Source organism: Myodes glareolus, chromosome 9 (assembly GCF_982192425.1).
Source record: "Myodes glareolus chromosome 9, mMyoGla1.1, whole genome shotgun sequence".
Lineage (NCBI taxonomy): Eukaryota > Metazoa > Chordata > Mammalia > Rodentia > Cricetidae > Myodes > Myodes glareolus.
Window position 1 is genome coordinate 15,758,482 of NC_142034.1, and position 23,547 is coordinate 15,782,028.

General features: G+C 38.4%; 1 protein-coding gene across 1 annotated transcript in view; it reads left to right on the top strand.

Moving 5' to 3' along the window:
- Window positions 1–23,547, top strand: part of Smurf2 (SMAD specific E3 ubiquitin protein ligase 2) — a 96,138-nt gene that overhangs the window by 39,508 nt on the left and 33,083 nt on the right. The window contains exons 2-6 of the mRNA XM_048446025.3: window positions 1,877–1,915; window positions 11,297–11,405; window positions 14,762–14,895; window positions 18,012–18,077; window positions 21,145–21,229. Of these exons, the coding sequence (XP_048301982.1) occupies window positions 1,877–1,915; window positions 11,297–11,405; window positions 14,762–14,895; window positions 18,012–18,077; window positions 21,145–21,229 (433 nt within the window). The remainder of the gene's footprint in view (window positions 1–1,876; window positions 1,916–11,296; window positions 11,406–14,761; window positions 14,896–18,011; window positions 18,078–21,144; window positions 21,230–23,547) is intronic.

A 23,547-nucleotide genomic window follows, 5' to 3' on the forward strand; every position in this document is an offset into this window, starting at 1 on the left:
ATTTTGTATATTTAATTATAAGAAAATTAAGGTTCTTTGTTTTTTGAGACAGAATTTCTTTGTGTAGCCCAGGTTGTCCTGGAACTTGCCCTGTAGACCAGGATGGCTCTCAGAACCACCTGCCTCTGCCTCCCAGGTCCTGGAATTAAAAGGGTGTGCCATCACTCCTTGGCTCCTTGTTAAGTTTGAATTAAAGTTTATGAAGGCTGGAGAGATGGCTCAGTGGTTAAGAGCACTGGCTCCTCTTCTAGAGGATCTGGGTTCAGTTCCCAACCCCTCCATAGCAGCTTGCAACAGTCTGTAACTCCAATTCCAGGGGATCTGATGCTCTCTTGTGGGCTCTATGGACACCAGGCATACATGTATGTTCATATATTCATGCATAGAAACAATCATACATATAACATAAAATAAATTAAATTTTTTTAAATTTATATTTTCTGTATGAATGTTCTGCATATATACCTGCATGCCAGAAGAGGACATCAGATCCTATTAAAGATGGTTCTGAGCTACCATGTGATTGCTAGGAATTGAACTCAGGACTTCTGGAAGAGTAACCAGAAATCTTGATCTTAACTGCTGAGCCATCTCTCTGGCCCATAAATACATTTTATTTATTTATTTATTTATTTGGAATCAGGGTTTCTCTATGTTGCTTTAGAGCCTGTCCTGGAACTCACTCTGTAGACCAAGTTGGCCTCAAACTCACAGAGATCCGCCTGCCTCTGCCTCCGACTGCTGGGATTAAAGTCTTGGGCCACCACCACCAGCTCATAAATACATTTTTAAAGTACTGAATTTGGTGATTTTTGGTAGATTCAGAAGGTTGTGCATGTATTCACATTACAAGGTACTCAGATTTGAGATATTTAGTTTTTAAATTTAATTTACCTTTAAATTATATTTATTAATGAGTGTGTGTTGGGGTGGGGGGTACAGAGGTCAGAGGAGACAGCTTTCTGGAGTTGGTCCTCTTCTACCTTGTTGGTCCTGGGGATCAGACTAAGTAAGGTTAGACTGGCAGCAAGCAGTTTTTTACCTGTTGTGCCATCTAGCCAGCATATGGGAGACCTACCTTGTCACTGAGCTGTTGATATTTAGAGGAAGGCAAATCTTTCCTGTAAGATTTCTGTGGCGTTTAGATAAGAGCACAGAATGTTAGTTTTTTTAAAATCAAATTATATCAGGAAACTTTTAATTATGATCTTTTTCTGTAGACAGTTATTTCATCCTTAAATAGATATGTCAAACTGAATTTATGTATCTTCTCCTTAGAGCTATTTTTCCCATTACCACCAAGTTTCTTCAAAATAGATCTCTTTATTTTTAATTCGTCTTTATTTGTCTGTGTGTGTGTGTGTGTGTGTGTGTGTGTGTGTGTGTGTGTGTGTGTGTGCGCGTGCACGCATTCATACATACATAATCACACTCACCTCTGGAGTTCAAATGAGGGCATTGGATCCTTGAACCTGGAGTTGCAGGCATTTGTGAACAGTCTGACCTGAGTGCTGGAAACTGAACTGTGCTCCTTTGAAAGTGCAAGTGTTCTAAATCACCAAGCCATCTCTCTAGTCCTTTTATGAAAGATTTCCCTCTTAAGAATACTAGATCTTGGTGAAAATGGGAATTGGTTCCCAGTTAAAGTCATCAGATTTGTAATTTTGTTCCTCTACTGTTACTGGTAATAATTGCTAAGGTTACAGTCGTTAATAATCAGCTTCTTTTGTTGGCTAGACTATTAAAAGTTTACTAACTACCTCATTGTAGTTAGAGTTTAATTATCTACTGCTGTTTTCAATGTTTAAAAATGAAGTAATCTGGTCTTTCCATTTTAATTTAATTTTCCCATGTATTTGTTTTTGTTTCCTTACAGTACTCTGTGCAAAAAACTTGGTGAAAAAGGATTTTTTCCGTAAGTAAATTAACTTTACTACAAATCTTGTCTATCCTGTGTAGATTTTGAAGGAGTTGTATTTTCAGAACTTCCTGGTTTAGGGATTCAAAACCAGACTGTTATTTTATGAATGCTATAGTTCCAAATCATTTAGCCCCAGACTTATCTAGAGGATTTGAGGGTTTGCTTTACCCCCTTTCTCTATCCATGTCTGCACATCTATACAAATGTGTATATGCAGGTAGATGAATGCAAGTGTTTAGGTTTCTAGAAAAGGCTTAAAAATTTTTGTTAATACTCTTTTACTTTAACATTTTAAGGAAAATTCACTTATGCGTTTAGGATTCATTTGGAGATACAAAGTTGAGTCTGCTTGTAGTTTCCAGAGTTGTAGGAAAGAAATCACTGCCAGTCTCCAGAGCAGGCATTGGTTCCACATATATAGTCTATTTGCCAATTGAATATAGTTTTCTTTTCTATTTTAGGACAGGGTTTGGCTAAGCTGGCTTTGACTTGACTTTATAGCCCCCATCTCTGTTTTCTGAGTGTTAAGATTACAGAGATTAACAATGTCCAGAAGTTGTGAAAAATTTTGTCGCTTCATTTAGGATTAAGTTTTATGAGAGAGGATTAGGAATTCCCTGTTATGTATTAAAATTCTTTGGCTGGAGAGATTGCTCAGCAATTAAGAGCACTAGCTCTTCTTCCAGAGGACCCAGGTTCAGTTCTCAGCACTCACATGGCAGCTCACAGCTTCCTGTAGTTCTGATTCCAGGGCATCCAACACTCTCACACAGACATACATGTCGGCAAAACACCAATGCACATGAAATAAAAAATAAGTAGCATGCATATATATATAAAACTTAATCCATAATCTCTTTCCCTCTTCCTCACTTTGTACTTTTTGTTTTGAGAAACGGTTTCATGTAGCCCAGTCTAGCCTTGAATTCCTGAGCCTGCTGTGTAGTCTCTGCTAGCAGTTTACTAGTGTGCACTACCACATCTAGCTCTTTTTAATTTTAACCTTGTAATTTCGTATTTTGCATTAGCTTTAAATTGTAAATAAAAACTTTTAGTCAAAAATTTTGCATGTAAAATATTTGAAATTAGAAATAATTATTTTATGAGATTTTTAAATCAAAGTTCTGTCAGCTAACAAAATCAGCATGTTTGATGTTTGATATGACACTAGGTAATTTCAGGTTGTTAAAAGGGATAGTAAATTCTCAGGACTAGAAAGATGGCTTAGCAATTAAGAGCTCTTAGTTGCTCATCTAGAGGATCCAGGTTTGATTCTCAACACCTACATGGAGGCTCACAACCCTCTGTAACTCCAGTTCCAGGTGATCTGATGCTCTATTATGACCTCCACAGGCACTGCATGGATGTGGTACACAGGGATACATGCAGGCAAAACATTCATTCACATAGCAATAATAAGATTTTTTTAAGGACTAATAATTTTTAACAAGTTTTAAATACATATTGAATTTTATCGGTTACTTTACGTCTTTCTATAGTAGAACTTGACTGTTAGCTTAAAGAACATAATTTTATATAGTTATAGGTATGAATGTTTATGGTATCTTTGTGCTTATGGGGAAGTGTGAAATAGAATAACTTGAAGCAGACAAGGACAATTGGGAGTACCCTTCCACTTCTGTTTGATATACTGTCTGCCCCACAAACATTTCACAAGAGAGGAGGGCCCAAGGGCCAGAAAACTCCCAACTGTGTCTGCTAACACCAATTTTATTCTCTCCTGGGCTACTGCTCAGTTTTACCTCCTTATCACTAATAAACTAAAGGCCAAGCTGAAGTTTTTAAAAATCCTAAAGTTGAGTTTCAGTATTTGTTTCATACTGACTTCCCTATCAAATTTTTTCCCTTTCCTCACAGTACCATTCACAGCTTCCCTCATAAAACATCCAGATATTCTTGTCTTAGTGTTCCTCAAAAATCTGGAAGAGTCTTTAATTCTTTGTAAGCCTCTAAGAATTGACAGTGGTACTAAATAGTAGTTGAAGGGAAGAAACCCTTTTTCATTAGTGTCGGCAGTAAATACTGCCAAAAATAATTTAAGAATGTGAGCTTGCTTCGTGCATAAGGTTTAGAGGCACCATAATTATCTTTAAAACTCAGAATGGAAGATTCCTGATGGCCTAGAAAGGGGAGCAGCAACAAGCCAGCTCTTTAGCCTTACAGAGAGCCAACCAAGGATAGAAGTCATTTGCGGCTCACCCTGACCAGCATTCCAGATTTCTGCTGGTTTAGGTTCATACCTGCACTTCAGGGTAGTTTTGACCTGCTTGTAGTTTTGTTTACCCACATTAATCTCAGAGAAAGACAGATCCTAAATTCTTTGAATTTTAGTGTGTTTACTGATTAAGAGTGGCATTAAAAATATTTATTATCTTAATTCTACATGTATGAATGTTTTTCTTATATGTATGTAAGTGTACTGCCTGCACTTTAGTGCCCTTGGAGGCTATAAGAGGGTCCTGGGTTCTCTGGAAGTGGAATTATGAACAGCATCCTCATGAGTGCTGGGCACTGAACCTGATTTTTCTGCAAGAATAGCAAGTGCTCTTAACTACTGGGCTCTCCAGTCCCCAGAGTACAGTGGCTAATAGTAAATATAAAGTTTTGTTTGTGAGTTAGGTTGTCTTAAGTGATTAAAGTTCATTTCAAGGTGGAACATGAGTATAAGTTAGGAAATAAATATATATTTCACTGTAGGGAAAAAACCCTGTCATTTGTTTTTTATATGCTAATTTATATGTGAAATGGTGCTGTTTATTTCCAGGTATAACCCTTGCTTAGGAAAGGGGTTTTGTGTTTTTTTTGTTGTTGTTGTTTTTGGGTTTTTTCTTTTCTCCCCTCCCCTCCCCTCCCCTCCCCTCCCCTCCCGTCCCCTCCCCTCCCCTCCTTTCTTTATTTCTTTTTTTGTGGTTTTTCTTTAGCTTTGGAGCCCATCGTGAAAGTAGATCTTGTAGACCAGGCTACTGAACTCACAGAGATCTGCCTGCCTCTGCCTCCCAAATGTTGGGATCAAAGGCATGTACCACCACCACCAAGCTAAGAAAAGTTCTTTTTGTCTCATACTTAGGAGCTGTTTTCAAGCTTCTTGACTTTAAAAATCAATCTCTCACTACCTTCCCACCCCCGTTCCCTTACATTTTTCTGCAGGAAAATTTTAACTATGAAGCAACAGGTAAAAGAATTTTATAGTTGGGCTGGAGAGATGGCTCAGTAGTTAAGAGCATTGCCTGCTCTTCCAAAGGTCCTGAGTTCATTTCCCGGCAACCACATGGTGTCTCACAACCACCTGTAATGAGGTCTGGTACCCTCTTCTGGCCTGCATGATGTAGGAGAATCTTCCTATGTGTTGCTTTCATTGGTTAATTAGTAAAGAAACTGCTTGGCCTGATAGGTCAGAACATAGGTAGGCCGAGTAGACAGAACAAAATGCTGAGAGAAAGAAAGCAGAGTCAGGCAGACACCATGAAGCTCCAGCCTGAGATGGGCGTAGGTTTATTTTGGGTAAAGCTAGCTGGGTGGCAGGATGCAGCCTGCTGCTCCTTTTACAACACCTTCAGACACACACATGTTGTAATAGGAGTGGCGGGCCACTTCCCGCCTCCCGGCCACCTGGCTAGCTTATGCCCGAAATAATCACACGGAAACTGTATTCATTTAAACACTGTCTGGCTCATTATATCTAGCCTCTTCTTGGCTAACTCTCACATCTTAATTAACCCATTTCTATTAAATCTGTGTATCACCATGTGACTGTGGCTTACCAGGATGAGTCTAACTTATATCCATCTCGGAGAGGAGAGCCATGGCGTCTGCCTCATTGCTTTCTTCCCAGCATTCTGTTCTGTCTACTCCACCCACCTAAGGGCGGCCTATCAAAAGGCCAAGGCAGCTTCTTTATTTAACCAATAAAAGTAACACATAGACAGAAGACCCTCCTACACCATTTCCACCTTTTCTGTTTAAACAAAAAAAGGCTTTAACTTTAACATAGTAAAATTACATATAACAAAACAGTTATCAAGTAAGAATTACAGTTAGAATATTTATATCTATTTTATCTTTTATCATAACTAAGGAAAACTATAACTATCCATTTTTTAACTCCATCAAAGACTCCAGAAGGATATAAAGTAAACAAGAAGTTAAAAACTTCCAAAACTCTAGAAATGACAGAGGCATCTCGCTGCCTGGACAGTCCCCCAAAGTTCCTCTGTACCGTTGGAGCATCCATCTTTATCCTACAGGCCCATAGTATCCAGCAGACATTTTCATGAAGTAGGAAATTTTAAAGACAGTTTAGTCACTTTCTTTTGTGTCCTGCAGAATGTCTCTTTTGTGAATCAGGAACCCCAAAGGAGCATCTCACGTTTAGGCAAGTTTAGCAGTCCTCTCTCTGCGGGTTCTTTGTGTCCAGTTTATGCAACAGTCCAGGCAAGAGCAGTTTCTTGCCCAAATGACTAACTTAACTCCATAAGGAGCCTCTTTGATGTCCATCTTCCTCTGAAGTAGATTGGTGCTGCCAGGAGCAGATGTGTCTCATTGTCATAAAAAACCCTAAGTTATTAAAACATTAAATGCCATATTCTGTAGTCTTTGAAAGATATGAAGAATGCCTATCTAACTCAAATATATCTCTATATATCTAGAAAATCTAACATGACTACAAGCTTGACTATCATTGATGATTATCTATTAACCTATATTTCTTAATTATATATTACATTTTTGACTTTTTTATTTTTAATCTATTTATTTATTTCTTTATTAAAAATTTCCACCTCCTCCCTTTTCTTCCCCCCCCCTTCTAGTCCTAAGAGTAGTCAGGGTTCCCTGCCCCATGGGAAGTCCAAGGTCCTCCCCCCTCCATCCAGGTCTATAAAGGTGAGCATCCAAACAAACCAGGCTCCCACAAAGTCAGTCCATGCAGTAGAATCAAAACCCAGTGCCATTGTACTTGGCTTCTCAGTCAGCCTTCATTGCCAGCCACATTCAGAGTGTCCAGTTTGATCACATGCTCTATCACTCCCAGTTCAGCTGGCTTTGGTGAGCTCCTGTTAGATCAGTCCCACCGTCTCAGTGGGTGGACGCACCCCTCATGGTCCTGACTTCCTTGCTCATGTTCTCCCTCCTCCTGCTCCTCATTTGGACCTTGAGAGCTCAGTCCAGTGCTCCAATGTGGGTCTCTGTCTCTATCTCCATCCATCGCTAGATGGTTTGGTCTGAAAGGTTGTCCTCAGGACAGGGACAGGACTCTAGGAGGTCAAAGGACCCCACAGACAAAAGGGCTAACTTGGGGTGGGGAGCTATACATTACATTTTTAAATGAACTACACAATCACAATACTTCAATCAAGATCAGAAATACATATACATATAACAAAATTGACCTTAAATTTATATCAACTAAGCAAAATTTATATAAATGTAAATTATTCATATCTATATCATATCCACCTTTTAAATGTAAAAGAACATTTATAAACAATATCTGGGAATATGGACGTAGTTATTTTTCTCCAAACTTCTTCCTGATGTATAGGGGCGCTGTTAATCAGGTCTTTCATGGTGTGTCCTGTATCCTCTTCAGCCTGGCGTATCCTCTTCAGCCTACAGGCCCATAGTATCTGGAAGACTTTTCCATGAAGCAGGAAATTTCAAAGACATTTCCGCCTATATTGGCAGTTTGCCAGTCACTTTCTTCTATATTCTGCAGAATGTCTTGCAGACTCTTTCATGAAGTAGGAACCCTGAAGTACTATCTCACCTTCTTTAGGCAACTTCAGCAGTCATTTTTCTTTGGTTCCTTCATGTCCAGTTTTTACAGAATACCATCAAGCAGTCCAGGCAAGAGTGGTTTCTTGCCCAAATGGCTAACCAACTCCATAAGGAACCTCTTCGATGCCCATCATCTTTTGAAGTAGATTGGTGCTGCCAGAAGCAGATGTGTCTCATTGTTCAGAAAAGTTCTAATTTCTTAAACATTTTAAATGCCATATTCTGTTAGTCTTTGAAAGGTTTGAAGAACCACTATCCAACTGAAATATATCTTTGTACATCTAGAAAACCTAACTAACATGACTACAAGCTTGACTATTATAGATGATTATCTATTAATCTGTATTTCTTAATTATACATTATATTTTTAAATGAGCTGCACAAACAATACCTTAAGCAAGAACAGAAATATACATATGACAAAATTGGCCTTAAATTTGTATCAATAAACCAAGATCCCTATCATTGAAAAGTATTCATCTTTATAGCACATCCCCCTTTAAAGGTAAATAAACATTTATAAACAATCATTTAGCGAATTTGAGTGTTTTCTAGACTACTTCTTGCTGATTGGGGGCGCTGTTAATCAGGCCTTTTGTGGGGTATCCTGTGTGGTAGGGCCCTCTCATCTAGCAGTCCTGAAGCTGTCATGGATGTTGGAATATTTGGGCCATTGCTTCAGGGGGGTCTTGCTTTGATCAAACCGTAGATTATATATATATATATAGGCTTAGCTTAGCAGCCAGTACAATGAAATGTATTCTGTATTTAGCTCATTCACAGTCAAAAAATTAAAAGAAAACACAATAATATACATAATCTAGACTCTCTGTGAATTTTCCATCTTTATGTGATTTATGTTTTTTACTCCTTTAATCTATGACTATCTGTACTCTGTCTCTTCAAAGACTTTGTTTTATTTTTTCAAACCATTTAGTTTTTTAAAATGATTTATACTCTTTCCCATGCCTACGTACATTTTTTTAAACACTGTGACCCATTTAGAGGTCTTTTCCATCTGAATTTGTCTTATTGCATGCGTATCTGTAATTATTTTTGGCCAGGAGCACTTTTTTCCTTTTAAATGCTTAGTGGGCATGGCTAGGTCCAGCTCCATGACCCTGTCTTTTGCCTCCGCCCAGTCCAACATGGTGGAGGCATGTTTACTGCCTCTGAGAGCCATTCACATTGCCCCAGCTCCAGGGTCACAGTGGGTCTCTGCCACCATTAAGCAATTTGTAACACGCTGCTCACAGACCCCATTTAAGTGCTTGACCTCCTGAAAGAGCCAGAGCTATTTGTGCAGCTAGCATGAATCAGTAAGCCCTCCCTTAAAGAAGCTGTTCAGCCTTCACTGCCAATGCTGAGTCAGGAAGATCTCTCTTAAAGGAGCCGCAATGCCCCTGCCTCTCTGCCAGCAAACAGCCCCATCCAAAAAAAAAAAAAAAATGTGGCTATCAAGAAGCTGTACTAAATTCTGTTCTTTTGTGTCCAAGCTCTCTTAGGTTTTATGTGGATATAGTTGCCCATGTTGTGGTGTCAATTTGTAACAACTTTTGCATCTTAAATTAACCCATTTCTGTTAATCTGTGTATCCTACCATGAGGCTTGTGGTTTACTGGTAAGGTTCCCGGGCATCTGTCTCCTTTGATGGCTACATGGTGTCTCTCTGACTTCACCTTCTTTTCTCCTCTATCTCTGCTTGGAATTTCCACTTTGTTCTATAATGCTCTAATGGTAATAAAACATTCACAGCGGGGGCTGGAGAGATGGCTTAGAGGTTAAGAGCATTGCCTCCTCTTCCAAAAGTCCTGAGTTCAATTCCCAGCAACCACATGGTGGCTCACAACCATCTGTAATGGGGTCTGGTGCCCTCTTCTGGCCTACAGGCATACAGACAGACAGAATATTGTATACATGATAAATAAATAAATATTTAAAAAAAAACATTCACAGTGTACAGAGGGGAATCCCACACCAGCTGATTCTTGAACCAAGTTGTAAATTGGTGGTATGTCCGTTTTCCATTACTGACAGAATATCTGAAGGAATCAATTAAAGGAGGAACTGATTTTTATGTTTAAGGACATAGTGAAACAGCTCACTTCATGGCTGCAAAGCTCAGATAGGAGGAAGGAGGAGAACTAGGGCGGGGACAAGGTATACCTCAGGGACCCAGTTCTTCAGTGAGGTTTTTATCACCTCCCAGAATAGCCTATCATATTATGAAGAATCAGTGGATTACTCTGTTGATAAGATCAAAGCCCTTATAAACCAGTCCCTTCCCAACCTCTGAGTATTGCTTTGTTTCGGATGAAACCTTTAACATAGCCTTTAGGTTACATTCCAGATCCAAATTATAAATACAGCACAGTGGTTGAGAACTAGCCAGTATGTACATGGGTTCAGAGTCTAAACTTACAGTGATTCTCAACCTTACTAATGCTGCAAGCTTTTAATACAGTTAGTTCCTAAGTTGTGGTGACCCCCTAACCATAAAAGTATTTTCGTTGCTACTGTATAACTGTAATTTTGTTACTGTTGTGAATTGTAATGTAAATATCTGTGTTTTCTCATGGTCTTAGGTGACCCCTGTGAAAGGGTTGTTTGACCTCCACCCCCAAGGTATTAGAACCCAGGAACTGAGAACTGCTGCTTTAGACTCTCTCCATACTTCTCACTACTGTGTAGCATTGAGCTAGTTATTTAATATTTTTGTTCTTCATTAATAAAATATGGATTAACAACATTCATTTCCATCAGAGGATTATTGTAAAGATTTAAGATGAAACATTTGAATAGTCCCCATTGTGTTTGCTGTTCTAGTCAGTACAGCCATTTACTTGCTGTCAGTCACCTCTCCCATGTTTGCTATTTTCATTTCTTTTCTATTGAGTCTCTTATTACTTGTTGTCATTCGTTATTCAGTAACAGTTTTTAGCTAGTTTGACTTTTCTGTAGTTAATGTTAGTATGACAGCCTATGTTTAATAAGCTCTTTAAATGAACTACTAAGACAGTTGTGTGGAAAGAGAGAATAGATGTTTTGAGCATTTACCTTCTCAGAGTTCAATGACTGCTTACAATATTCAAGCATCCAGGCACCCGCTAGACTCTGGTAGTGTGTGTGTGGTTTTTTTAAAAAATGATTTATTAATTTTTATATTGGTGTTTTACCTGTCTGCATGTATGTTTGAGGGTGCTGGATCACCTGGAACTGGAACTACAGACAGTTGTGACTGCCATGTGGATGCTGGGAATTGAACCCAGATCCTCTGGAAGAGCAGCCAGTGCTCTTAACCCCTGAGCCATCTCTCCAGCACCAACCCTGGTAGTGTTTAGCAGAATGTTCTGAGTTGGGAACAAGAAAAAAAAGTACAGTTTTGATATCAAATATGTAAGTGACTCCAATGTTTTAAAATAGATCTCTCTGTGTGTCTGTGTGTCTGAATGTTTGACTTTAATTAAAAAAATGGAAAAATCCTTTATCTTCTATAGCAAATGGTAATCCTTAAGTAATCTTCTATTTTACATGCCAAAGTATTTTTTAGTTTAAAATACTTCCCTTTTTTTCCACAGGACTCCCTGATCCATTTGCTAAGGTGGTAGTTGATGGTTCTGGGCAGTGCCATTCTACAGATACTGTGAAGAACACACTTGATCCAAAGTGGAATCAGCATTATGACCTGTAGGTGTATATGATTAGTTTGAAATTTTGAAATGAAACACAGAGTTAATGTAATATAATCTTTGAAAAGGACCATGGAAAATGTTTTTAATTTGTATATAATATAGTTTGATTTCCTTTTTCAAAATAGTACTAAGGATTGAGCCTTGGGTCTCAAACGTGGTAGGCAGTCACTCTACCCCTGATCTGAATCCCCACCTCGTTTACTCCCTTTTTTACTTGTATGTATTTTATCTCCTTGAACTTGGACTCTTCCTACTTCACCCTTCTAAATAGCTAGGATTGCAGGCCTGCCAACACCACAGGTTCAACCTTATGATTTTACATTTATAAAAGAGGAGCAAAACCCAGTGGAAGAGTGCTTTGGATTATTGAAGTGTGCGTGTGCACATACATACATGCATGCACACACTCATACCTAGCATGAATAATTAAAAACCAAGGGACAGAAATTGGGGTTCAGCCAGAAAAGCAAAGCAACCAAGCCACTAGAGAAGTCTTACTCTACTAAGACTGGATGACCATAAACTAAAGCAGACTAAGCTTCTCTCTCTTCCCATTTTATATTTTCTCTAGTGCTGGGGTTAAAGGTGTGTGACTCCCCAGGACTGGGATTGAATGTGTGAGCCACCACCACCTGGATTTGTTTCTGCATTGATCTTGTGTAGCTCAGGGTGGCCTTGAACTCACAGAGATCCATCTGACTCCCAAATTCTGGGTTTAATTCTGTCACCATTGCCTGACCTCTAGTGGCTTTAGCTTTGCCTCTGGTCTTTAGGCTAGATTTATTTATCAAAATAAAAAAAATATACCACTACACACACAGTAAGAAGAAAGTAAACATGTTGAAGTTACAGCTGTACTTCAACTGGGTTTAGTTTACCTTTTCCTGAAGACTAGTGATGTTGAGATCTTTTCACATGTTTGATGGGACTTACTGTATAGCTGTGTTTAACTGGCTACCTAGGGAGGTCTGTCTTACATGTTTCAAATGCAATGGAAGAGATCAGAGTAATACTTGGTATCATTTTATCAAATCTTTTCATTAGATTGGGTAGGCCTATAAAGTATAACAGTTATATTTGAGCCTTGGCTGTATATATAATATTGTTTCCTCCTATAGAGAAATTCCTTGTTAAAAACCTCTTGAATTTTGTTTCTAAATCTTATACTTGTTGGGGAAGTTGAGGTTCTAATAGAACAAAGTAGAGATTTCTGTTTAACTTTAAAGCTGAGTGTAGTGGTGTGTGCCTGTAGGACTATCTGTCTATTCAGGAGAATTGCAAGTACTCAGCCCCTTGGACAACAGAACAAGACCCTGTCTTAAAAACAACGGCAATAGCACAAAAAGTGTTTAATTTACAGGTTTAAAAGAATTTATTTTTCTTCTATGTGTTAAATTACATGAGTTTTCCTTAAAATGAAGGCAAAGACAGCTTAAATGGAATTTCTGGTTAGTTTCTGACCCTCAAAGATTTTGACAGATCACTTTTGACCTGTAAAACCTAAGTACCTTACAGTTATGTTCAGAAGACCATAACTTAAGAAATTATTAGTTTAGAATTTCAATTTTTTTGTATCATGGTATGCTTTATAGAATATGCAGGTACATTGTACTAAATAGTTTCTTGGGCCAGTAACAGGCTACCCTAGGTCTCAGGAGTCAATGTTAGAATAGTTACAAACCTTAGGAAACATTAAAATTAAGTGCTTGTTTTGGGGTGTTACTTGTTGCAATGTGATATAACATGCAGTAGTTACATACTAGTACATATCTGGTAGACGTATTTGAAAATTGATGCATACATACTAAATGATAGTTTAGAGCATCTCGTTTGTAAACAATAAAAAAAATTAGCTTAATTTTAGAGCCAGGTTTGATGGCCCACCACTTGGGAGGCAGGAGGCAGGAAGGTTAAAGACTATACTGGTCTAATCAAATAATAACAAAAACAAAGGCCTGGGCATGTAACTTAGTTGGTAGAATACTTGCCAAGCATGCATGAAGCCCTGGGTTTGATCCCCAGCACTACATAAATTTGGTTGTGGTGACACATGCCTGTAATCCCACCACTGGAGGGGTGAAAGCAAGATCAGTTCAAGGTCATTGCAGTGAGTTCAAGGCCAGACTGAGCTGCTGTGTGAACAAGTGCCTCAAAAAAAAAAGGACAAACACAAACAAAAAAAAACCACGGTAACAACAAAAGCAAAGGACTTGCATGATAAAAGTTTCCCAGGTTGAGGCTGTCCGAGGTTGTGACTGTGGTGGTGGTGGTTTACACCTTTCATCCCAGCACTTGGGAGGCAGTGACAGGCGGGTCTCTGAGTTCGAGGTCTGCCTGGTTTACAAGAGCTAGTGGAACTGTCTTGAAACCCTGTCTCAAAAAACCAAAACCAAACAAAACAAAAAAGAAAGAAAAAAGAAGTTTCAGGTGCTAGCTTTTTTTTTTAAAATACAACTGGCTCAAGTGAATCTACCATATTTTGTTTTAGTTTTATTAAATGATAGTGTAAGATCAAGGTTGCTGGACCAAAAATTTGACCTCTTAGAATCACTGAAAGAAAGTTAGGTTCTACTCACATGATTATGTTATTAACCATGTTTTTGCATGACTTGATGCCATGTTAATAATTGGCCATGATAGAGCTTTTGCATATTTGCAGGCATATGCACAAACAAGTACAGTAACGCTTTTCCCTGCTCTGCTTGTCTGCAGGCAGTGAAGTGAAATCTACAAGAGTCCTGCTCGCTCAAGGCCTGCATATAGGAAAGAAGCAGGGGAAAAGCGTTACAAGCAGCTTTTGTTCTGCAGCATTTAAAAATATAACAGGTAGGTCAGAGTTTTGGTCTATCAGCCTTGACAGTGCCTCTTGAAGGTGAACTAAGTATCTGAGGTAAAAATTAAAACCTGTCCAAAATGGGACTGTGATAAAAGTTCTTTTAGGATTTTTAGTTTTATAATCATTATAAAATGCTTTAGTGCTGTGAAGTAGTAGCTATTCTCCCCCCCCCCCCCCACTCTGGCTGTGCTGGGAATCAAACCCTGGGTCTTGAACTTGCTAGGTGAGTATTCTCTCTACATCTCAGTGATTTTCCCAAACTCTAAAATAGCCTTTTTATTTATTTATTTTTTAAATTGTTGCCCAACCTAAAATTGGAAAAAAGGGATTATATTAAAAAGTAAAAATTACTTTGGATATTTTTAAAATTTTAAGGTGGATTGATTGAATTCAAGACAATTTGCTTTTTTAGCTGTACTTTGAAATATACTTATGACTTTGAGATATTAAAAAGTTAAATTTTCTACTACTTATGACTACCACCAAGTCATTCATGTAGCTGTTTTGTCTTTCAGGTATATCGGAAAGTCTGATTCAGTTACAATCAGTGTATGGAACCATAAGAAGATCCATAAGAAGCAAGGTGCTGGATTTCTTGGTTGTGTCCGTCTACTTTCCAATGCCATCAACCGCCTCAAAGACACTGGTTGTGAGTGATTGTTTTTTTTTAATTTTTTTTATTTTTTATTTTTTATTTTTGAGACAGGGTTTCTCTGTAGTTTTTGGTGCCTGTCCTGGAACTAGCTCTTGTAGACCAGGCTGGCCTCGAACTCACAGAGAGATCCGCCTGCCTCTGCCTCCCGAGTGCTGGGATTAAAGGCGTGCACCACCACCGCCCGGCCCTGTGAGTGATTGTTTTAAATGAGAAAATATGTATGAGAACTTTTATGTAGTAGTTGTCCAAAAACTAAAGTTTCTATATATATTTGAAACACTGATAAAAAATACCTGGTCTATATTTATTTAACGGACACAAAAACTAAAACATTTTGGACTGGCAAAATGGTTTAGTGGGTACCAACCACTAAGGTCTATAGCTCTCTCTCCCTCTCTATTTTCTCTTTGTCTTCTCCAACACACTCTAAATAAATACTTAAATGTAATATATTTTTTTCAAAAATGAAACCATGTAAAGATGTGATCCTAGAGATGAATCAGAGATGATACTTAGCCTCCAGTGAATTTGGGGCTTCTCTCGACCGAGGAAGGTAGCACTTAACCTTGAACAGAAAACCCTCTCCTTGTATAAATGGAGTTAAAAGCAAAAACCCATGGCAGTACAGGATACTAAGAACAAAGAATGATTGAATCCTGATCTCTAGACAAAAAAATTGCACCATTCCTTTAAGGCTTGGAAACTTTGAGGGAAAGGGCTAGAATAAATGTGTGAGGCACAGAATGGGGAGAGGGAGCTCCAAAATGCCATGTGCTAAGCACAACCTGCCTACAGTGGCCATGAACCCACAACAACTGTGTATACTGACACTGGGGGCACAGAGGTCCAGCCCTCCTAACATTTATCTGTGGAGACTTATGGGGCCCTACCAGTGGTAACTCAGTGCTGATCTCTTTTGCAACTAACAGATCCCTGGGAGGGAGGAAGACTAGTACCCAGTTCTGTACACTGGTGAACATTGTACACTGGTACCAGGCTTTCATATTGTAGTTAGCTCCAAACTTGGAGTTACCAAATGGCCTTAGTTAATCTAACAAAGCAAAACAAAACTACAGAGTTGGCAAATAGGCAAAAGAGATTTGTAGAGAAGAGAGGTGGAGGGGTGGTAGAGGTGGATAGTATCATGTATGTGTATGAAATTGTGAAAGAACAAGTTTTACTAATAAAAAAGAGAAGTGATTGATAGACAGAAGGTTAGAAAGAAAGGAATCAATATACATGCATTTATTATTTTTTTAGCACCTAGTTTTGGTGATTATTTGAAATGGAAGTGAGAGGTTTTTATAGGCAATTGGAATCAGGTGGTAATTAAAGAACAGTTGTTAGTAACAAAATGATAGTATATAAAACTGCTGTGGTAAAAGTTTTAAAAAAGACATTTTGAGAATAAAATAGTTATATTAACTACTTGACTATAGTCTGTTTTTCACCATCCTGCGTATTAGAAAACAAAGACCTTAGAAATGATTTCTATAGTGGATTGATAAATTTACTTACCATGTCTATTTCATATAACCCAGTGACAAAGAGTCTTTTGTAGGGGTTGTATAAAGTGAGGACATAGCCACTATAATGTATGGTTGAGGGGGAAATTTTTATTATAGATATGAGGAAGAGAATAGCCAGAGGCATCTGGAAAAGTCCAGAACAGGGAGAGAAGTAGTAGACTAAACATGTCCAGCAGATTAGACCATGAGAGGAGAAGAGGAGGTGGCAGGCAAGAGTGGAGGATCTCTAAGAGAGAAAAAGAGAGCATCAGGAGGGCCTATGGCTGGAATGGCAGAGTAATATAGGAATGAGAAGCTGCGGGGAGGGAGTCCCATGAGCTGGAGAAGTTTAGGGTAGTGGGTGGGGTGCAAAGGGCTAGGAAGAGTCTGTAACCAGTATTTGATGTGTTGAGAGCGCCTGGAGGCCAGCATGTGCCTTAGTATACTAGTAGGCACCACAGTTAGCCATTTGTTTGGTTCATTTTGGCCCTGCCAAGGGTGTTTTTCCATTGGGACATAGTTGGAAAGATCCTTTTTTAGCAGATATTTTGATTGTATGTTTCTATAAATTTTCTTATATAGTGTAAAAAAATCAGTTATTATCTAGGATTCCAGAGCTAATAAGGAGACTCACATGAATTTTATCTAAGGAAATTAGTTAACAAAACCACTATAAGTTTAACTTTGAATACTAGATCTATTAAGAGATGATTTTTTAAAAATTTTTAATATGATGTTATAATGGTATGTATAAATATTGGCCTGTTACAGAAGGGGAGATGACTGTGGTGCAGGTTCTGAGTCAGAGGAACTCAAGCTATTAGGTGGCTAAGAAAAAGCTTAGCTTCTGGGTTGGCAGAGTAATGAACAATAGGGCAGAAATGCTCGGTTGACAAAGTTCTATACGTGGATGTAAACTGTTACACTGTTGAGTTAAGCAGAAAGACTTAACATTTATGAACCAGGCCAGCTTGCTATGGGGACATTGTGCCTTATAACTTTGAGGGCAGGCCAATATTGTATTTACTTTACAGATGAAGGCATCTGAAAAGCTGTCTCCAAAATGATTACCTCAAGCCTAGAGCTTAAGGTTTTTTTTCTCCTTAGCTTTTTACTGATACTTATTTTGTGTACCTTTTGGGATAGTTATATTTAAAAAAAAAAAACAAGTAATGTTATTCAGCACTTAGACAGGTACCGAGAATTTTATATAATTTATTTAATCCTTGAAAACTGATTAGGTAGCTTCTGTTACATATGAGAGTGCCAGGCCTCAGGAATAAATTACATAGGACCAACAACTATTGAGAGGTAAGCCAAGTCTTAGACTGAAGTAATCTGAAAGCTTTGGAGAGAGCTGCTAGTTACCAATGTAGTATACCAGTGCTTCATGGTGTTTGGAATTTGAAGTTGATAAAACTTGCTGTGATGTATAAATTACCTACATATGCAGTTAGAGAATTTTAAACATTCATTTTATAGTTAAAATGATTATTTAAAAAGTATAGGTTGGGTTTTCAATGGTTTGTGAAAATTAAACATATCACTTATAGATTCTAGATATTATGTTTTCTGATACCAGCTCTCTTTTTATTTGAATAGATCAGAGGTTGGATCTGTGTAAACTGGGGCCAAATGACAATGATACAGTTCGAGGACAGATTGTAGGTAAGTGTGGGATTTAAAATTCTGAGTTTTAGCTTTATTTGAACTGCCATACATCTAAATAATTTCTTTTTTTTTCTTTTCAAGATAAGGTTTCATGTAGCCAGGCTGTCCTCAAACTTGCTGTCTAGCCAAAGCTGACCTTAAACTTTTGACCCTCCTGCCTTTGTCTCCTTGAGTATAGCTTTCGTGAGGTGCATAACTCAAATCCAGGGCTTTATGTATGATAGGCAAGTTCTCTACCAATTGTTTCTCATCCCCAGTCCTCTAAATACCTCTGAATACTTTGTATTGGCTTGAAATAAATATGAATCATATAAAATGCCACAATGGTCCAGAATCAGCCTAACTTAATTTAAAATATATACATAAAACGGGTGGGGCGATAGCTCAGGGGGTAAGAGGACTTGCTGTGCAAGCATGAGGACCAGAGTCCAGATCTCAGTACCCATGTGACAAATTACCATAATACCCACAGTCGTTAAGTTCCAAAGAAGTCACACAGAGCTCTACATTAACTATAAACTGATTGGCCTGTTAGCTCAGGCTTCTTATTAACTCTAATAACTTATATTAACCCATTTTTTTTTAATCTATGCTAGCCACATGACTCAGTACCTTTTTCAGCAGGGCAATCATATCTTCCTCCTTCTGTGATTGGGACAGGATTGGGTAGGAATGGGCTTCCTCCTTCCCAGAATTCTCCTGTTCTCATTGACCCGCCTCTACTTCCTGTCTGGTTGTCCCGCCTGTACTTCTTGCCTGGCTACTGGCTATTCAGCGTTTATTTAAAACATGATTGACAGAATACAGACAATTCTCCCGCACCACTCTCCCCACCCTTTAAAAAAAACAAAAACCAAGAACATCCATATTCCATTTTTTGGGAATGTGGGCATAGTTTTCCAGGGTACTTCCTGCTGGTTGGTGGCACTGATAATCTTATGGGGACCTAAAGAAAATTTAGAATTATGATCAAGTCCTGACTGGAGTATCCTGTGAGGCTTGATCATCTCAGGCAGCATCTTGAATCTGTTCTGGATGTAGAACTTAGATGTCTGGGCCATCTGTTCCTACCAGAGATTTCTCAGGTGGTCTTCCTTGATCAAACCTGATTTTTCCTAAATCAGAATGAATCCACAGCCTCTCATTTCATATGGAAACAAAAGCAAAATCTCTTCTCCAAAGTAACATACCTTTTGACTTCAATTTTGAAGTCAAGGTATTTTCAAAATACTTATCTTGGATTAATTCAGCAGCATTTATAAACAACTATCTTTTGGCAGCTGTTACTCCTTCCTCAGCATTCAAACAATTCAAAGAGAACATAATAACATACAGTATCCAGACTCTCTGTGTGTTTTTCATCTTTACATGGCTTTATTTTAACCTCTGTTTCTTTTATTTTTATGTTTAATGTTTGGCTTTTTGAGACAGGTTCTCTGTGTATCTTTGGCTGTCCTGGAACTCAGAGGTCTGCCTGCCTCTGCCTCCCAAGTCCTGGGATTAAAGGTGTGTGCTATCACACCTTGAACTCACAGAGGTCAGTCTACCTCTGCCTCCCAAGTGTTGGGATTAAAGGTGTGTACCACCACACCCAACTACTCTCCTTTCTTTTTTATTTTAAGGACTTTAATCTTTTTTTCAACCAGTGTATTTTTTTAACTGTTCAATTTTCAAGAATACAACCCAAATTAATGGAAAGTTTTAGACTTACTGTGTTTTCAGGCTTTCTTAATGTCCTATCTCTCAAATACAGTGAATAACCTTACATTACCCCATTCTGTCTTTGGAAAAGGCACTAGACTCTCTCCCCCCCAAAGCATGATGGAGTATAGAAAACAGGTCTGTTTTATAACTGTTCTAACTGTCCTGGAATTCTCTTTGTAGACCAGGCTGGCCTTGAACTCACAGGGATCCACCTGCTTCTGCTTCCTAAATGCTAGGATTAAAAGTGTATGCTACCACCCCAAGCTTTTGAAAACATTGTTAGTTTTTTACTTTTCTTTTTGGTGTTTTGTTTGTTTGTTTGTTTTCTTTTGTTTTGTTTGTTTTTTGTTTTTTTTATTTTGTTTTTTGAGACAGGGTTTCTTTGTGTAATTTAGTATGCCGGGCTGGCTTGTTGGGGTTTATGTCCTGCCCAGTTCCCATAGCCGGTAAGCCCCCAAAGAAAATCACACAGAAGTCTCCATAAGATTATAAACTGATTGGCCCATTAGCTCAGGCTTCTTATTAGCCCTTATCACTTATATTAACCCATTAATCTTATCTATGTTAGCCACATAGCTTGGAAGCTTTCTCAGCGGGGCAGGTCGCATCTTGCTTCTTTGGTGATCTGGGCAGGACTGAGAGGAATGGGCTTCCTTCTTCCTAGAATTCTCTTGTTCTCATCACCCCACCTCTACTTCCTGTCTAATTGACCCGCCTATACTTCCTGCCTGGCCAATCAGCATTTATTTAAAACATGATTGATAGGATAAGACAATTCTCCTGCACCAGTGTAACAGTCCTGGCTGTCCTGAAACTCACTTTGTAGACCAGGCTGGGCTTGAACTCATTGAGATCCGCTTGCCTCTGCCTCCCAAATGTTGGGATTAAAGGTATATGCCACCACCACCTGGTTTTTGAAAACATTGATTTTTAATATCACTTCTAAAATGAAAAATCTATGAGAAAAGAAATTGCAAATTTTAGTAAAAACCAAGGAATTCTAAATGCTTTACTTTGGTTTTTGCAATGCTGTGTATTGAACCCAGAGCCTCATGCATGCTAAGCTAGAACACTATAACTGAGCTACTTTTTCAGCTCAATCATTCTAAAGTATTAAAATAATCTACGTTTTATGTCATTTTTATTTTCTGAGACAAGGATTCCTCAATATGTACAGGCTGACCTTAAACTTACTATGTGCCCAAGCTAACGTTAATCTTGCAACAATTCTTCTGCCTAATACTCCGAGTGCTGGGATTGCAGACAAATACTACCACACTGGGCTTAAAATGGATATTGAGCTTGACAGAACTGGAAAGTGCTATCATGGACTTAATAATGTTATTTGTTTCTTTAATAGTAAGTCTTCAATCCAGAGATCGAATAGGCACTGGAGGACAAGTTGTGGATTGCAGTCGTTTGTTTGATAATGACTTACCAGATGGGTAAGTGAGCGTCATTATAGTCTTTAGAGAAATGCTGGTGTCCATGCTGTGCTAGGTATGTCTATGGTCCGTTCCAGAATATAGATTTTTTTTTCTTCTGCTTGGAAAATTAGAAGGATTTGACATAAATTGTATTAAAATACCATTTTAAAAACTGTTATGAAAAGGAAACAAAGGAAAGTTCTTGCCAAATATTACTCTCCTATAAATTTATTTAAAGGAAAAGATTTTTCTTAATTTTCTAAAACAGGGCATATAAGTACTGCATTTAAATATTGCTTTATTTTTAGAGGTAAGGAAAAGAGAATTGAGTAATAGTAATTATAACATTGCTAGCCTTCCTCATTTTGACATACATTTTATATACAAGTTCTAGTGTTTGCACATTTTGTTTCAACTGTTTAAAATCCTAAAATTGTGGTAGGCATAACGACCCATTCCTGTTCATCTTAGCAACTGGGAGGTTGAGGTAGAAGGAGGGTCATGAGTTTAAGGCCATCTTGGAGTACATAGTGAGTTCTAAGGTAGTGTGAGTTGTATAGCGAGAGCCTGTCTCAAAAAAACACCAAGTTAGGGGCTGGAGAGATGGCTCACTAGTTAGTTAAAAGAGCTTGTCCCTCTTACTGAGGATTCTAGGTTCAATTCCCAGTACACATTTTGGGTGGCTCACAACCACCTGTAATTCTGGTTCAACATCTTGCCTCCTTGAGCACACACATGTACATAACACATATATTCACACATACATGAAAATAATCTTCAAAATAAATTAGTTGGTGCTGCAGAGATAGGTCAGTGATAAAAGAACACATACTGTTCTTGGGAAGAACATGAATTCAGTTCTCAACACCCAAGTCAGACAGTTACAACCCACCTGTAACTTCAGCTCTAGGTAATCTGTTGCCCTCTTCTGGTCTTCTTGGGCACTGCATGCATGTGCACATAGAGGCCGACACATTACACATAGGTAAAAATTAATCTTAAAATCAGTTTAAAAATTAGTGTTGGGGGGTGGGCTGGAGAGGTGGTTCAATGCTTAAGAGTACTGACTTCTCTTCCAGAGGACCTGGGTTCAATTCATAGCACCCACATGGCAGCTCACAACTGTCTGAAACTCCAGGATCCAACCTCCTCACACTTAACGTTTATACAGGCAGAACAACAATAAAATGCAAAAAAAGTCAAAAAATTAGTATAAGAGCTAGTGAGATGACTTTAGGAGGCAAAGGTGCTTGCCACCAAGCTTGACAATGTGAACTCACCCCAGAACCCACATAATGGAAGGAGAGAACAATTTCTCCAAGTTTCCCTCTGACCTGCATACCTGTGTTGTGGCAATGTTCTCCCACACATATTCATGTAGCTGCACACATAATAAGTAAATGTACAGTTTTTGTTTTATTGAGACTGGATTTTTCTTTGTATAGCCCTGTCTGTCCTAGAACTTGCTCTGTAGAACAGACTTGCTTTGAGCGCACAAAGATCTGCTTGCCTCCCAAGTGCTGGGATTAATGGTGTGTACCACCACAGCCCAACAAATGTACACATTTTTAATTGATAGAATTAACTTTATAGATTGTTTTAGCTTTAAAAATACTTTAAATTATGTGTAGATGTGCATATCTGCACAAGTGCATGTGTTCATGTGCCCATTCGCATTGGACTTACACAGACAGTTCTGAGCCACCTGATGTGGGTGCTGGGAACTGAACTTGGGCCCTCTAGAAGAGCCTCAAGTGCTCTTAACCATTGAGCCATCTCTCCAGTTCCTTGCTTTGGTTTCTTGATAAGTCTGTTCATTTTTGAAAATGAGGAAGTTCATGGTGTTTTTCACAGGGAAGTTGAGGATGAAGTAACAGTATTGAGAGACTATACCAATGTGAGAGCTAACCAATCTATTCTTGCTGTTTATTACTGTACTACAGTTGTAAGCACAGGAGGAATATAACCATATTTATGTAGTCATTTGGATGTTTCATTAGATGAAATGTCATAAAGAATTTAGGGATGAATAGTATTCTTTGTTTATAAAAGTTGATTTGGAGGATTGGCCCAGCAGTTAAGAGTACTGACTGCTCTTCTAAGGACCCAGGTTCAATTTTCAGTACCCACATGTTAACTTATAACCATCTGTAACTGCAGTTACAGGCAATAAGATACCTTCTTCTGGCCAGGCAGTGATGATTTATCCCTTTAATTCCAGCACTCAGGAGGCAGAGGCAGGCAGATCTATGTGAATTTGAGGCTGTAGAGCAAGTTTCAGAACAGGCTCCAAAGCTACAAAGAAACCCTGTCTTGAAAAAATTTAAAAAAGCGGG